General features: G+C 40.0%; 1 protein-coding gene across 1 annotated transcript; it reads left to right on the top strand.

Annotated features, from left to right (window-relative positions):
- The first annotated feature begins 13,078 nt into the window (after window positions 1-13,078).
- Window positions 13,079-16,467, top strand: miox (myo-inositol oxygenase). Its single transcript, XM_083974328.1, has 10 exons — window positions 13,079-13,228; window positions 13,326-13,403; window positions 13,955-14,035; window positions 14,461-14,623; window positions 14,719-14,786; window positions 15,083-15,192; window positions 15,493-15,560; window positions 15,651-15,700; window positions 15,913-16,025; window positions 16,108-16,467. Exons 1-10 carry the CDS (start codon window positions 13,157-13,159, stop codon window positions 16,214-16,216), a joined length of 912 nt encoding a protein of 303 aa, XP_083830454.1. The 5' UTR covers window positions 13,079-13,156; the 3' UTR covers window positions 16,217-16,467.
- The last annotated feature ends 38 nt before the right edge of the window (window positions 16,468-16,505 follow it).

The following is a 16,505-nucleotide window of genomic DNA, read 5'->3' as shown; positions in this document are numbered from 1 at the left end:
ACAGCAGCACATTAGACTTGAGATTTTTTTTTTTTAATGTGAATGAGTGAAGATAAAATACACAAAATGTCTGGGAGTGAAGTCACATCTTCAATGCAAGTTAAAAGACCTGTGCCTCCTTTTATTTCTTCATACTTGATAATCTGCAGGGTTAAATCGGAATTAGAAAACTTCTTCAACCTCTGATCTTGACAATCAATCCAATCATCAAAGGTTCATTCAGCACGATCTCTGGTTCCTCTCATGAGTAAATTGTCCCTGAATCTGCTTATAAATTATAGGAAAAAAATACACTCTTCATAACTCCAGAACTTGCCAGAGAATTATGATATAATTTCCTTCAGTATCAAGTGATAGATATATGTATATCTGTGACTAAACATTACTGTGTAAATAGTTAAATCATCATACTGTTAATGGTACCAGCTTATTGCAATGTCAGCAGTTCTGAATTATTGACTCGAGGTAGGCAGATAGGTAACTTCATTTGTACCTGCAGGTAAATTTGATTTGCTCGCAAGTTGTCAACAAAATACTTAAAAAGCCTCCAAATCATGGAACTGTAAGTAGAGGTCCATAATCTGCTGACCAATATAATAATTCAAGTATTGAAACCAAAATAAAATTTAAGAATTCATTACAATTTCAGTAATAGAAGGCACCATAGTCTTTGTGAATACAATACAGTGTGTTGAATGTGTTAGGTAATTCGAGAACCAGGGTTTTCACTGATGTAATCAAGAGACAAATCCTAGCACTGCAGTGCAGCCAGAGGACACCTTTCTTTGTACGCAGGGACACCACCGTGTCTGACTGCAGATACAGACTGCTATTGTCTGCAGTCTGCTGTCAGTCACAGAAACAAAAAGAATATCCAAGGGTGAAAGAGAAGTATAATGAGACCATAAAGTCACTCTCAGGTGACACTAATAAGTTTCACTGTCAGCAGAGCAGCCACATCCAAGGCCCATTTTATATGGATACACTGCAGGTAACAGTTTTCCTTTCTCTTGTGGTACGTGGGTGAAGATGAGAACTTTGCAGACACTGCAGCAATAAAAGATTTGATATAAAATACACAAAAAGAAGAATACAGCATTGCTGTTTTGCTTTCACTGCATGTAATCCCATATTCCACCACATAGAGGCATCAACACACCACCTCACTGTGGTTACAAGACAGTTGTTGTATCAGTCATGTCCACACAGAGTCAGTGACACAATGAATTGTCTTCACGGAAAAAGAGGGTCAGGGATGCAGAGTGATGCAGTGGTTGATACTCATAGCACCAATGGTTCTGGGGCTTTTCTATGTGGAGTTTGCACGTTTCAGAGCTGTGTGGGTTCTTTCTGGGTTCTCCAATTTCTTCCCACAGTCCAAAGACGTGCAAATTAGGTTAACTGGCAACTCTAAAGGTGTGAATGTGACTGTGTGAGGTTCAGTAATACCATCGCATTTCAGAAGCTGTAGCTCTTTAATGATCTTTAAATCTCTTTTTAAAAGGTATTTCTTTGTCTTCGTCTTTGGTTATTCCTGATACATGCTTTATTTACATTGTTTTGTGGATTCTTATTGCTTTTACATGTTTTATTGCAATATTTGACTTACTGTCAGATCTGTTTGTCTGATATTGATTTGAGATTTTTTGTTATATTTATGCGATTCTGCACTTTTTTTTATTTTGATCAGGTACTTTGGGGAGGTGAAACAAAGTAACCCAGCACAGTTTCAACTTCACTCACTGGGTCAAGTCAGATTAACAACCAAGTATTCACAGAAACTGTGACTCGCCCTGGTTTAGTTCTGAACAACTGGCCTCGTGAAAAGACAAAAATCAGTTTGTCTGCCCAAATATTTTCACTGTGACTCGTAAAATGAAATAAAAGCATATCTCTTAAAGCTCTGCACGCCACTGACAGCCTGACCTTTGAAGAAATATCCTGCTTTTAACACACTTCCACTTGCGCCACATTAGTTCCACATCCAAAAAACTGGACTCATCAGAATTTATTTGTCACAAGCTGCACTGTGACTCGCCTCCTGGCTTTACTGTGATGTCAAACTGGCAAAAACAGGTGAAATAAGTGCGTTACAACCTGGATGCTGTAATAAATTCACCTACAGATGGGCTAGTTGAGTTGAGCCCAGGTGTCCAGCAGACACATAGTCAAAAAAAAGCTGAAACTCAAGAACAGCCTCTTCAATCAGAGCCAAAGCATCTTTGTGTGCTAGGAGATCAGAAAGAGAGGGGATAAGTAGTGTGAGGACATGGACACACACACAGAGGGAGAGAGAGAGAGAGAGAGAGAGAGAGAAGGACAGAGGTTGCTTCTTTGGATAGATAGGTGATGTGTTAATGCACATGTTGGACTGGGTTGAGGCTCACTGCATTTGAAACTGAGCTTAGATAGTAATACTGCAAACTGCTGAGTCACACACACACATTGGTTCTTTAATTAAGACCTGAAGCCACCTCCACATACAGAGCATTCTTTAATCAGGCTCAGACTCTGAGTCTCTCATCTGTGTCCTCCTTCACAAAAAAGAAAGAAAGAAAAAGTTGTTATACGAGGAAAACGAGGAGAACAGGATCACTGCGACCAACGCTCCACTGAAACTGCCTCTCTGTCTTTTCCTTTGTAGTCACTGAAGACCCTATGCTATGTGGACTATTATAAATCATGGAACACAATGACAATAGCAATCAAGCTGTTTGAACTGCACCATATCAGCACACACACATACATTGTGATGTCTGGTATAAGATCTTGCTCCATATCAAAAAGGTTGGGTTACAGCTTTGGTTTCAATCTTCTTCTTTTTTTTTTTTTTACTTCTGATCCTGATAAACAATCAATTCACAACCCTTTTTGAAGACCAAAGAGGAAAAAGCATATCCTCACATAAAGAAAAAATTACTTGTGCCATAGCCTACTGTAACTCCTCAGATCTCTCATCTCATGGTTTTAGTTTTTTATTGATATTGAATCTCGTGCTCAGTCGTAAAGACAAATGTCAGTTTTTATGATGAACTTTACAAATGTCACAGAACGCATCCTGTGCTGGAGGCAGAACTTTTCAAACGCCCATGTGAGTGTGAGACCAGTCTGAGAAGGATTTCACTTAATGCATGTGTGATGAAATAGTCATAATGTTTTACTGTAAGCTAATTATTAACAGATCATGTAATCTTCAGTTTCCAATTGCCATTTGTATGTCATCACTCTCACATTTAAAGAGAGGCACTTTCATTTTGAACCTCTATACCGCAATAGCACTAGCTACTCTAGTGTTTAGAAACTCCATTCACTTCAGTCTGTCTCAGATTTAAGCACATATTCAACTAAAGGTCTGACTTCTAATTTTGTCAATTCAACAAAATACAGCATCGCCATAGCCTACCCACCCATCTTTAACCACAATCATGCAAAAAAAAAAATTAAGTCTTTTGGTCTAGTTTGTGATTTAATTTTCATTCATTTAGGTGGGTCTAGATTAGCCTACAGTGTAAAACATAAATGAAATGCAATAATAAAATCTAAGGGCACTTCTGAGGTCACCATGAGCACGCATAAGTTAGGCTACTACTAATAATTATAGAAACACCCCCAAAACAAACCATTTGACACCTGTAACCTAATTCCCGTGGATGACAACACTGGACCTGGTCAGGGTTAATTAGGTTGTGAGGTCCATTAGAAGTGAGGTCGTAGAGTAGGACAGACAGAATAAGCTTTCCTCCCTTCCTCCTCCTCCTCTTTCCTCCTCCCTCAATCGGCCTGTATAAATGAGAGAGCTCAAGTTGCTCCCGATGCGAGCCCCAATGAGTTTCTGATTTCTTTTCTTTTTTTTTTCTTCTTCCGTGGATGTCGCTATCAATAGTGTGAGGAGGATGCAGCAGCAGCAGCAGAGACCGGTGATGCTGTCACAGTCACTCATCTGAACCGGACAATTTACTTAAAGTGCGTTGACAAAGAAACTGCCGACAGCTATCATTGTATTTTTATACGCATTTCTTGTATCGTTTTTTTTTTTTTTTTTAATATAGCGTGTTCTTCTGTCATTCACCCGGACAGTCCGTGTTTCCACTTCGCCGCCATGTGTGCGCGCTGGCCGGCGTGGCTGTGTCTGCTGCTCGGCCTCCTGCCTCTGGAGATCCAGTCCCAGGCTTTGACTCTGCAGAGCCTCTCTCACAGACACAGGTAACAATCTACAATCTGAAGCCTGTAAACTTTCTTTCTTTCTTTCTATTTTATATAGGCTAAGTAAACAATTTAAGTTTAATAAGTTATTATGTTGCATGATTTGGCAAAAATGTCATTCACAGTGTCCCTTCCACAATAATAAGGGACCACTGTGTATAGTATAGCCTACTGATGACAGAAGTTTTTGATTTTGGCCAAACTAAACAAGATATTTGGAGATGTTACCTTACACTGTATTTAACTACACTAAATATATTGACTTAAATAAAATGTTTGAGATCCATTAATGAAAGATAAATGTTAAAGGTTTGCATATTGCCTTGTGGCAGTCATTAATGTGAGAAAAGGGTCCAGCAGCAGGGTGAGGTAATTCCTCTCAGCAGCAGGAGGTGAGACAGAGGTGAGACTGATTTAGCGGGATTTGGGACAGGGATACATGTCGTGCACATACCGAGGGGCCAAGCAGTGAACAAGCCATGGACTAAGTAAGGAAATCTATAACAGCACACACACACACACACACTCCACAGACAACAGCTTGTACAGTAGATCGTTATAATGTAAGACGCAGACCTGAGAACATCTTGTGACTGAGTGCTGGAGGAACAGCACAATGCTTTTTAAAGTAACCATCACATGGAGACGCATGCTTCATCCGTGTAGTCTCCCATAGCCTGTGTGCTCTGTTCAAACATGACTTTTTACTGCATTATATTGTGCTTTATGAGTGTGAGAAAGAGTAGTGAGACTTACATAATAGGGATTCCTTTTGGTATAACACTGAAATCCCTTGTGAATACAGTTGACCTAAGGTTTAAGTGCTAAAGAGAGTATTAGGTTAAGTTTATTATTTGAATAGTGGAAGGAAAAGAAGCACCAAAGAAGAACCTCTCTGAATAATGACAAAGAATAAATCCATGTAATACAGTGTATTTGTATTTTAATTGACATTCTTGTTGTTTAATTTTGAGCAAGAAAAGGGGGCTTGACAAAGGATTTAATAGGCTGGGGCACTGGCTAAGGGGAGAGGAGAAGCCCTCAGTGCAATTCAACACTGATGGATGTAACATAATACTGCCACTGGCACTTAATAAAATGCCTGGAAAGAAGAAAAAAGAAGAAAGGAAGAAAAATTAAAGGATCCTGTAGTAATTTAGGGAAGACAGCAGGAAAAAATGGGCAGAATATAATGAATAGGACCGAGCAACAATGACTAGTAGTGAAACGGTGGGGAGCTGATAGGGACAAAAAGTTTTCTTTGCGCAAAGTAGTTTTGAGGAGTTACGACAGGAAGGTGTGTGTGTGTGTGTGTGTGTGTGTGTGTGTGTGTGTGTGTGTGTGTGTGTGTGTGTGTGTGTGTGTGTGTGTGTGTATGTGTGTGTGTGTGTGTGTGTGTGTGTGTGTGTGTGTGTGTGTGTGTGTGTGTGTGTGTGTGTGTGTGTGTGTTTTCAGTTCCTCTGTGGAGAACCTCATGCTGCGCTCTAACTTGGGAGGAATGTTGAAGAAGCTCCTTGCGGTCTCAAGCTCTCCACAGATTCTCTAGACTGCCATGCAGTGGTGCAAACACACACACACACACACACACACACACACACACACACACACACACACACACACACACACACACACACACACACACACACACACACACACACACACACACACACACACACACACACACCTGGGGAGAGAGAGTCCCAATGAAGGGTACGTGTATGTGGAGATTTGCAGTTTACAGTTTGTGACTGTGGTAACAACGAAACACTAAATATCTGCTGGGGATTAGAAACCCATTGGATTCCTAAAGTCTTCTGATTATTAATGTAGCTGACAATCACACCAATACACTAGTTTTACTCCTCTTTGCACTTTGAAAATCATTTGCCAACTGGCAACTTTATGATGTGATGAACTTCACAACAGCTAGATTTGAAGAATGAACTTTGTAGGTGAAAAGCTTTTTCAGTGGCGTTAAGATTATCGTTATGGTTGTTTTGTGATCCCTGCATCAACAGGCGGCTAATTTCAACAGAAACACTTACTAAATTATTTCCTTCAGAAGTTGGTAGAGGCCAAAACAGAGTAAAAAGGACTGACTTAAATTCATCACATTTGGCCAAAATATCTCTGTATCTGCTGTATATGAATAAAGGCAACTGTTCATTAATAATTATCATCTTGATATAAACTTGGAAGGTGATAATTACTCAGTGTCAGTCAGTCAGTCAGTCGTGTTTACAGCTTGTTTTAGTTGTTTCCAAATGGCCAAAAATCAATTTGTTTGACATCCATGGCTTAGCGGTAAAGACAATCAGTGTCTCTGTTGCATCTCTCTACTATCACTGTCACTAAAACGGCATAAAAATTCCCTTTAAGTGATTGACAATTGGGATGCACCTGCAAATCTCAGTTTCAGTATAATTTATTTACAGCTTTTCTTTCATTTATTTTGAGTACATAATACAAAAACAATTTTTTATGGACTTTCTATTGAGATGTCTTTGCTATATTCAGTGTATTTCTGCATTAAAGTGCATGTATAGTCACTTGTTTTGGTTGTGTTAGATTGAGAGTGGTGAGCAGCTCAGTGGCCTACATTTCCTTGTCGGCACCTTAGTGCCAACTAAGTACCTTTCTCATTAGAGACATCTGTGTTTTAAATCTCACCACAGGTAGCTTTTTAATTACGTGTGTGTGTGTGTGTGTGTGTAGGAGAGAGATAAAGACAGTGAATGAGTGTACCTACCGTAAGTGTTGATGTGCATGCACATGTAGAACATACAATCTTTGAGTGAGCACCTTTTGTGTTGGCTAATCTCGTCATTTCACGTGCACGTTTGTGTTCACTAATGCCATGCCAACCAACGTTATGCCAGAGTGTGTGTGTGTGAGTGTGCACTCACCTCCCACATCCCTGTGTTAACTATTCATGAGAAACAAAAAATAAAGGGATGGAGTGGGATAATGTTTGTGTTTGTTTGGTGTGAAAAGTGGGCCAGAACACCATATGATCTTTATCCTGTAACTGATCCTGACTGGTATTCTGATCACTCCTCTGGCTGGACACCTTGGGCTCTTACTGCCAACACACACACACACACACAAACTCATTCACTCACCCGACTCCCTGACCAACTCCCTATTGTGAGTATACTAGCAAATGAAAGCCTTTGAGATTGCCCAACTCTATTAGCTTTGAATTGTTTAAATGGATGCTGAATTTTGGCAGCACTGGACCAAAGTCACACACACACACACACACACAGTGATTTTCTATTTTTGCATCGTCAGACACTGTTGCAGTTATGTTAGGAGATGAATTGAACTGCGGTGCTAGGTTTTCAGATATTGACTTGATTCTGTTGACATTCTATAATAGGCTCAAGTAAACAGATTACTGTTATTGTTTTGGTTTGAGCTTGTTTAAGAAGCTACACTCAGCACAAGCTGTAGTGTGCCAAGTCCCCTTTGTCCCCTGCTACCTTACCCTGCGACTGCGTATACAAAGTATTGCATAATTTCTGACTAACTTTCTCTAGCAGATCTCTCTTCAATGTTTGAGGGAGGGAGGGAGAGAGAGAGAGAAGCGATAAATGAAAAAGGTAAAAGGTATGCTGACTGAAAAAAGAGTGAGGCGAGACAGCAGAGAGAGGTACTTAAAGAAAGAGAAGTGGAAGTGTAGGAGCCTCTTACCACCAACCACATTGTGCTGTGTAGACGTCCGTCTTTCCTTCTGATTCCCTCTTCCCTGTTGTAACATTTGTCAGGTCAGACACTGTTGATTGTTGATTAACAGGATTTTTTTTTTCTAGCTGTGTTGGTGATGGGGTGGATGACGGTGTCAGTTGGTAGTTGACACAGGCAGTTTAAACCACTTAGGACAGGATGGGTGCAACAACAACCTCTAGGGGTCACTAATGGGGATTTTGGACTGTTAAAAGTGTTTCAATTATTGACCGAGAGACAGACTGTCAGTCTTTAACTGTGACAATACTCAGTTGTGTAATGTGCTTCAAGAGAACATTTTATCATTTTAGGACATCTGCTTTACTTTACCCAATGTAGGATAAGAGGGTCAATGTCAGCTTTATTTCAGTGAATTCAATACACAGGTCTGGGGGTGTGTTTAGTCTCATTTAGTCAGTGAGTCCTTCGAGATGCTATGGTTACATGTTGTATTGCAAATGTATTCAAAGTCAAATTAAAAATCGGTGGAATGGATTCAAACTATTTGCAAAACGTTCGAGGATTTCACCAGAACAGCTGATTAGCGTCAACACTGTCTGAGATAGCACTAAGGTTATACATTTCTTTTTACTTTAAAAGATACTGAATGTTTTTGAAAGCGCAGCCTTACTGAAGTGGTTTGAGAACTGGAGATGTTTTACTTAGAATCACCAATTCAACTACACAATCACACCTGTTTGTGCTTGACCCTTGAAAGACATAAGTTGAGTTCATTGTGTTGTGATTAGACAGGATATATCATGTCCTCAGTTGTCATTGGTTGCATGTGTGCAAAATGCAACAGAATTGTACTAGCCCTATAGAGTTAAAAGTATTTTGTGACCCTCAAAGTACATCTAAGATGGATTTTTCATGTGTCACTAACTGAGCATGTGAATTGAATGCAAAAACATTTTAACACCAAGAGCAAATCACTGATTCAATCCCTCAACAGCAACATTTGAATGACATGAACTGACCACATATTATTTGAGTCTATATATAAAAAAAAAAACATCCATGTCAGAAAAGAGTTGCCACTTATAGACCCAACATTTATGGAGCAACATTAACATAACTTTGTGTCTAGCCAGTGGAACAGTCCTGGTTTGATAACGGGTTACAGAGATTTTTTTAGGAATCATGGTTACAATAATGAACATGTGGTTATGGTTGTGGATTACGGATGTTAACACATTAAACCAGCAGTTGACAAAATTGGCTGTGAGACCAAAAAACACACGACCAGTCCATTGCAAGGTGTTTTATGGAGTGTAAGACAAGCTGGCACACTATAATGAACAACAGACACACAAACTGTCAGAGACAGCGCAGCCACCTTATCACCATCTTATGTCTATCTCTCCTTCTATCTGTCCTTCTCACTTTCTCTCTCAATCCACCCTCTCTCTTTTTTTTGGTCCAGACTAAGTACAGTGGACATTCCTGCAGTGTAAGCCTGACTTCCTGTGAGGCATTTCATCTTGCTGTAGCGATCCAGTTTCTCTCAGAAACTTAACCGGATGACATGCGCATGACTGCCCGGCATCATATGTGCACATGCTGTATGCGAGTGTGTGTTTGTTCTACTGTTTTTTAACTGCATCTACACATTTTCTCTCTCCTTCTGTGTCACAGGTGGAGTTTACCCAGATCTCACAAATACCCTAAATCTTCTCACACTGCCATCATGCCTCCTGCATCTGATCTCTTGGTTGCCACTGACAACCAAATCACCCCTGGAGACAGAAATATCATCTGGGGGGCCATGCTGCATAAAGAGCACCCACCAAGATTGTCTGACCCATTGTTCGACCAAAGTGACAGCGTGCTGCAGAAAGCACCAGACTGGCATCGCGGGTCACGGGGTCGTCGTCATGCCATCAACGGCGTCGGAAGGGGGCACGGCCACTTGATGAGGGTGGGGTGTGTCCTGGGCACTTGTCAAGTTCAGAACCTCAGCCACCGACTCTATCAGCTGATTGGACAGAGTGGGAGGGAAGACTCCTCCCCCATTAATCCTCGCAGTCCTCACAGTTACGGCTAAAACCAAACCTCAAATCCGCCTTTATCGACACATTGGCATTTAACAAACCCAGGTCCTGTGTTGCATCACTGACACAGGGCCGAAAATAAGGCTTTGATGTCAATCCTTAAAAAGGACAATTGGTTTTCTTTTAACAACTTGGGTTTTATTAATTTCACTACATTCTCACTGACAACACGTCACTCAGATCTGGGAATGACACCATAGTTTATCTGACATTTGCATGATGGAGGACACACAACAGACAGCTGAAGGTGTCAACACATTGCAGTTAGTCAAAAAGATAGTCAGTGTTGATACACATAATATCCCTAGAAAAAAAATGTCTACAGCAAAGGGAAACTCTTTCTTCTTTCACAACAGTGCCTTATCATTGTCTTTGTAATGAAGTCTGGGCAATTATGATGAACAGACAGAATAAGTACTTAGAGCAAGCTATGGCCCTCAGCTTTAGCATGTTTCAAGAGCTGGAATTGTTAGTGATCAAACTCAGAGTCAAAAGAGAGTGAATACTGCAGATTGTGCAGTATCCATAAACATGAATGGATCTGTAAATAGAAACTGTTGCCTGAAAAAGGCAATGATATGTCAATGTTGTGTTCACTGCTTGCTTCTGTGTCTAGAAAAACATGTTACTGCAGGTTTAGGGATCCCTTCAATGGAAGATACATTCGATATTAGCAGGAAGTAAACATCATACATTAGGTGTGTTCAATTTTAATTTAATATCCCAGTAGTTTAAGTAACCTGGTTTTATACTGTTTCCAGATCTCAGCAGTTGTTTTGGCATGGGCCCAATCATAATCTATAGATGTGATGGTCAACACTACAAAAATAAGAAGAGGACAAACCAGAATTTCTTTAGACCACAGTTTTTCTGGCCATTACAACTAGTTCACTCAGGTGAAACTGGAGCCCTTGGTGTTCTGACATAATTGGATGAGTTGGTATATCATGACGAAGGAAAACTGTGAATAGGAGAGGCTGTCCAACTAGCCTCCCAGACTAATGTCTTCTATCGTCATCAGTGGTGATCCTGCTGATCTGAACCTATCTGAGCTCTGAGCTAATCCACCCTGTCCCTCAGAAGCACCTTCATCTCACCTCAACAAACAAGTAGCTTTACTTCAGTGTGAACAGAAACCCAAGAATAACCTCCAATCAAGCCCAGTTAACCCTTCACCCAAAACCCCACACTGCACACAATCAGCCAAAATAACCACTAACCCTAATCCATGATCTGTCTGCGTAGTTCTTAACAGACAGCTTGTCTTCAGTGTCTTAGCATGGGAACCAGACCACCAACTATGCTGTGGAGTGATTGCTACCTGAGAAGTGTAAATCTAAGTTGCATTATGTTTGGTTTTGCCAGTATGAAATGTGTTTTTGAGCCTTACTTGAGTAATAATTTGTAAAGCCTTATAGTCTTTTGCCTTTCATCAGTCCAAATCAAGCATCACACTGAATACTGACTATCAAAGTAATATTTCAAGCTTTGTAGTCTGTTTGCTTTTCTGTGTGTCACCTCAGCGTAACTCCACTTTGAGTAGGTGCTCTTAAAGGTCAAATGTTAATAGGAATGCATGAAAGCACTTTATTCTTCTTTATATTCAGTATGACTTGAATTTTGAAATGTGTTATTTAACTTGAAATTACTTAGACCGATTTGCTGTAAATATTACACTTTACTAAATCTTCATGTTTATGTGAGAGCCCCTTTATGGTACAAGTGTCCTTCTGTAAACCATCTGTGATGCTTTCATCTAACACTTTGTTCTTTGCAACAGCAGCATTGTAATAAAACTCTGTAAACGTTCACATTTATTTTATGCAAGTCTGACCTTTTATTTCGATGCTCACACAGTTCATGACTGGAAAATCTGTCTCACACCATGTTAGTGATAACAATGATGTTCATCTGGTCGACCGTGCACGCACACAGACACACAGACACACACTAGGGGGCCCATAAGAGTAAAGTACAGAAAGTGAAAAGTCCAAACCAATGCCACAGAATTTGTTAAGTTCACTGTGACATTACACAGCTATGTGTACATGTGTATGTGCATGTATGGAGACAATGCTCACCGTTCATAAGTCAAAAAGTAGTTTCAGGGTGTCACATGCAATAAATGTGTTTTCTACACTGACTGACAGAACTGTGCACACAACAGCATTTTTGAATTTGAAATGATTGTATTATTATTACTTGGATCGTCACGATTGTTACACTACAAGCAGCTACTGTAGCCTAGAACAGTTAGCCTCAAGCAGAGATGAGGAGAGGGCTATAATGAAGTTTTCAAGCTTGTAAACTTCAGAACAAATCCAAAAAAAACAACCCTGACTGTGTGTGTATCCAGAAAATGCACAGTTGGTTGCTAGTAAATTTTTCAAAAGATCACATTAAAAGCCCATTTACATTGTTTACTATGGACTGATGCACTCTGCACACATTCAGTCTACAAGTATGTGGGGGGGACACCTGGTGGTTTGCTGCTGGCTACAGATGAGTGGCAGGAAATAAATACATTAAAAACAATTGCGCATATGTCCATGACTGACAGTGAACCTGGAAACGATCAATAAAGTTGAACAGTTAATCTTGTTCACTTTATGTGTGTGGTTTATACCCAGGTAGGTGTATCTATGAAAGCAAGTCCCTTCTGTCTGGTTTTAACTCTATTTCTTCCATGTTTTCATGTTTTAATTACAGCCTTGTGCTAAAAGAAATAAAAAACTATAATACATGTCATCAATATTTACACAAGTCTTTAGACTATGTGTGTGTGTGTGTGGGTGAAGGTAAATGCACTTAACAGATCGTATATAATGTATAAGATGATAAGCATGCATGTTTTGGAAAAATAGACCAGTTGATATTTGTAAAAGTGTTTTTTAAAATAATAGTAATGATAATAATGAAATATATTTCATAGTTAAAATGAACGACAAAGAACTACTGAGTCATTCTGGATCAGCGCAAACAGATAACCTGTTGATTATTGAAAAACTCTTCCTGGGACGGACACACACAAACATACTCAAAGTCAAGGTTCAACACAGCGTACCCCATTAAGTGAGGTTGGGTTAAAATGTGACTGGAGATTGGTGCAGCGAGTATGTACGCCTACAATCCAAGTGAAAAACATTATTGTTTAAGCCGGCAGGGTATATATGAGCAGGGACGTGTGCAGTCAGCTCCAGAGGACAACACTTCACCTGTCAGCCATGAGGGTCATCAGCATCGTATGGATACATTCTTTAGATAATTTTTTACATAATTGCATAAACAAATATGTTCTGTATCGATGCAAAACTTTAAGTGTTTTTATTACAAATGCAGGGACCAGACCCATCTCTGGTATATCGGCCAAATTTGAAGAATGAACACAAAGAGAAGGAGGAATATAGGAACTTTGAGGTAAGTATTCAGCATATGGAATGTATAACATGACATCCATAGGTGAGAAACACAGTTATTAAAACTACTGGCAACATATATTTAAAAAACACTGATTAAATTCAGAAGTGCAACACTCTACTCACAACTCTAACAGAGATGGTAATGTTGGGATGCAGGGCTGTTTCTGGCACTAATTTGAACTGTCAAACAACAATTTGCACTAATGTGATGTCGTTTTAAGCAGGTACAGCTCTGCAATGATTTTATTTTATCCAAAAATGATACATTTGAGATTTGAATGACATTGTCACCAGCATTTGGCATCAAAACACCATCTCTAATCTGCAGTTTCGTGCCATTTCATGTAAACATTTTAAACATTGTAAAACGAGTCATGGGTTTTGACAGCAATGCAGACTTTGTGGACAGATGCTTATTACTGGTTCGCTGTAGTCATAAGTGACACACAAAAGCACAATATGCCATCCCATGGCAAAAGGCATTTGTGCATTTTGTGTAAAACCAGGGCGCTGTGAGGGTATTGGTTTAATATACTATGCGTTTTTCAGACTGGAGATCTCATTGACCGTGTCTTCAGCACGTATAAACTGATGCACACCAACCAAACCCTGGACTTTGTAAAGCAAAAGGTGAGTAAATCTGGAGTGGAAGCAGAGGGTGACCCAGAGTAACTCAGACTGAGTAAACAAGTGTCATCTGATTCTCAGAAGTGAAAGCTAACAATTTGGAAAAAAAAACTTTGTTGAATTGGCCTGATTTCAAACCTCCTAAAGGTCAGACTGGGATATCATGTAATCTGATTGTGGTCACTATGAATGGTCATTGTGTAGTGCTACTTCTATTTCTGCCCACTAAACACATGTGGTTACTCTCAGAATCACTTATAGAAAATGGGCCTGGTTTAAGTGAACATTACCCAATTTGTATTAATAACAATAAACTTCCCTTCCTTATATCAATTAAAAGTCTCCAGGAGGTGTTTTCTTTTTCCTTTACTCACAAGTTTGACAGAGAACACCTCCCCAATGACATTATGACTCTTACCTCCCTGCAGCACTCTGAATGGACCAGCTGCAACCACTCTCAGATGGGGATTATGGATGCCATCCTGTCTCTAGACCAGCTGGTGGACGAGTCTGACCCCGATGTGGACTTCCCCAACTCCTTCCACGCCTTCCAGACTGCTGAGGGTATCCGCCGAGAACACCCAGACAAAGGTGCCGTACAGAGAGAGAAAGAAAAAAACACGCATATGTACTGTACTGCTACTGGTCTGGTAAATACCACATATGTATTTATTGTCCCTTCTCAGACTGGTTCCAGTTGGTGGGTCTGATTCATGATGTTGGGAAGATTATGGCTCTTTGGGATGAACCCCAGGTAAGAGGCAGGTTCAACATAGGGGAAGATGGCAATACAGCTTCATCATGGTGCCCAAATAACCTCAATGAGGAATAGGAGTTTAATTTCCAACCTAAATTTAACCATTTTTTAAAATGTGTTTATCTTCTTTTAAGCATTTGCATCTTCTCAACTATCTTAGTGTTGTTATTACACCGCTTACATCCCTTTTGTCTCTTTATACAGAGCACTCCATTTTGTCAAGTGATTATTATAGCATTATCACAAACCATCTTACTTGAGTAGTACCGTGGTTGTGTCTCTGTACTCTACAGTGGGCTGTAGTGGGCGACACCTTCCCTGTGGGATGCAGGTTTCAAAACTCGATTGTGTTCAGGGACAACACCTTCCTGGACAATCCAGACGAGCAGAACCCCACTTACAAGTTGGTATTCTCATGTTACTGTGTTAAAAGTCTCACTTTGTTGTTTAACCTGCTTAATTTTATACATGCACACCACCCCTTACAGTTAGCCTGCCAGTCACTTCTTTATTTGTCAGATTTGTCCGACACTGGGTTTATGGGTTGATACATACTGTAACGTAAACCTGAAACATGATCATTTTGTTAGTTCCACATGATGTAACTGTTCTCTCTTTGAATGTAATATTATTAAAGGTGTTCTGCTTTGCTCCATGTTGTTAAATGTGTAGAGAATTGATAGATTTTTTCCTCTCTCTTTAGCGAGAAGCATGGGATCTATGAACCCAACTGTGGACTCGACAAGGTCCTCATGTCCTGGGGCCATGACGGTATGAAATGTCACACACGTATATACATTTCAGCTGTAACAGATCACACACATCACTGGAGTGCCTGACGTCCTGTACTGTCGTTTTCAGAGTATCTCTACAGAGTTATGAAGTTCAACAACTGCTCGATCCCAGAGGAGGTGAGTAAACTATTACATGTAATCATTGTTATTATGTGAGGGAGTGAAAGGTGTTTTCAGTGTCCCACAGGTCTGACAGTGCAACCTTCCCTTTTTTTTAGCTGTTTAGCTTAGTGCTGAAATTATCTACACACCATACACTATGATGGCGAGGTGGTAAGGTACAGAATTTAGAAATGTACGCACCTTGGTCTTTTTCTGTCTGAGCTCAGGGGTTGTACATGATTCGCTTCCATTCATTCTACCCCTGGCACTCCCATGGAGACTACATGAACCTGTGCAATGACAAAGACCTGCGTATGCTGCCCTGGGTCAGAGAGTTCAAGTGAGTGTCCTTATGCTTCATATTCACGTTATCCTTACCCTCAGCATTTGACCTGACGCCAGATCTTCCATCCTCTCTGCAGTAAATTCGACCTGTACACGAAGACCACTGACCTGCCTGATGTGGACAAGCTGAAGCCCTACTACCAGTCCCTGATCGACAAGTACTGCCCTGGAATACTGAAGTGGTGAAACAGACAAAGAGCTCAATGGTGCACTGCCTCTATTGAGACAAATTAGCTTCTTGAGTGGATGATCACACCCAATGTTTAACTCTGTAATGGTTTTACATGCTGTGACTTTATAATACCACTATAGCTAAACTTAATATATCTTCTGTACACACATTACTTACCCCGATGATTACACTGGTTTATCAGTTACCGTCATATTATTGTTGTTATTATTATTATACAGTTAAAATAAAAATTTATAGAAAAGCATTTTTATTTTATTGGATTTTAATCTCATAAAACATTTT

The sequence above is a fragment of the Trachurus trachurus genome (genome assembly GCF_905171665.1).
Source record: "Trachurus trachurus genome assembly, chromosome: 6".
NCBI lineage: Eukaryota > Metazoa > Chordata > Actinopteri > Carangiformes > Carangidae > Trachurus > Trachurus trachurus.
Note: the sequence above shows the minus strand (reverse complement) of the source record. Positions and strands in the feature narration are given on the sequence as shown.

Coding starts and splice junctions, on each gene's coding strand:
- miox (XM_083974328.1), top strand. CDS start 13,157: ATGAGCAGGGACGTGTGCAGTCAGCTCCAGAGGACAACACTTCACCTG. Junction 13,229..13,325: donor CCATGAGGGTCATCAGCATC/GTATGGATACAT, acceptor TTACAAATGCAG/GGACCAGACCCATCTCTGGT. Junction 15,193..15,492: donor GAGCAGAACCCCACTTACAA/GTTGGTATTCTC, acceptor CTCTCTCTTTAG/CGAGAAGCATGGGATCTATG.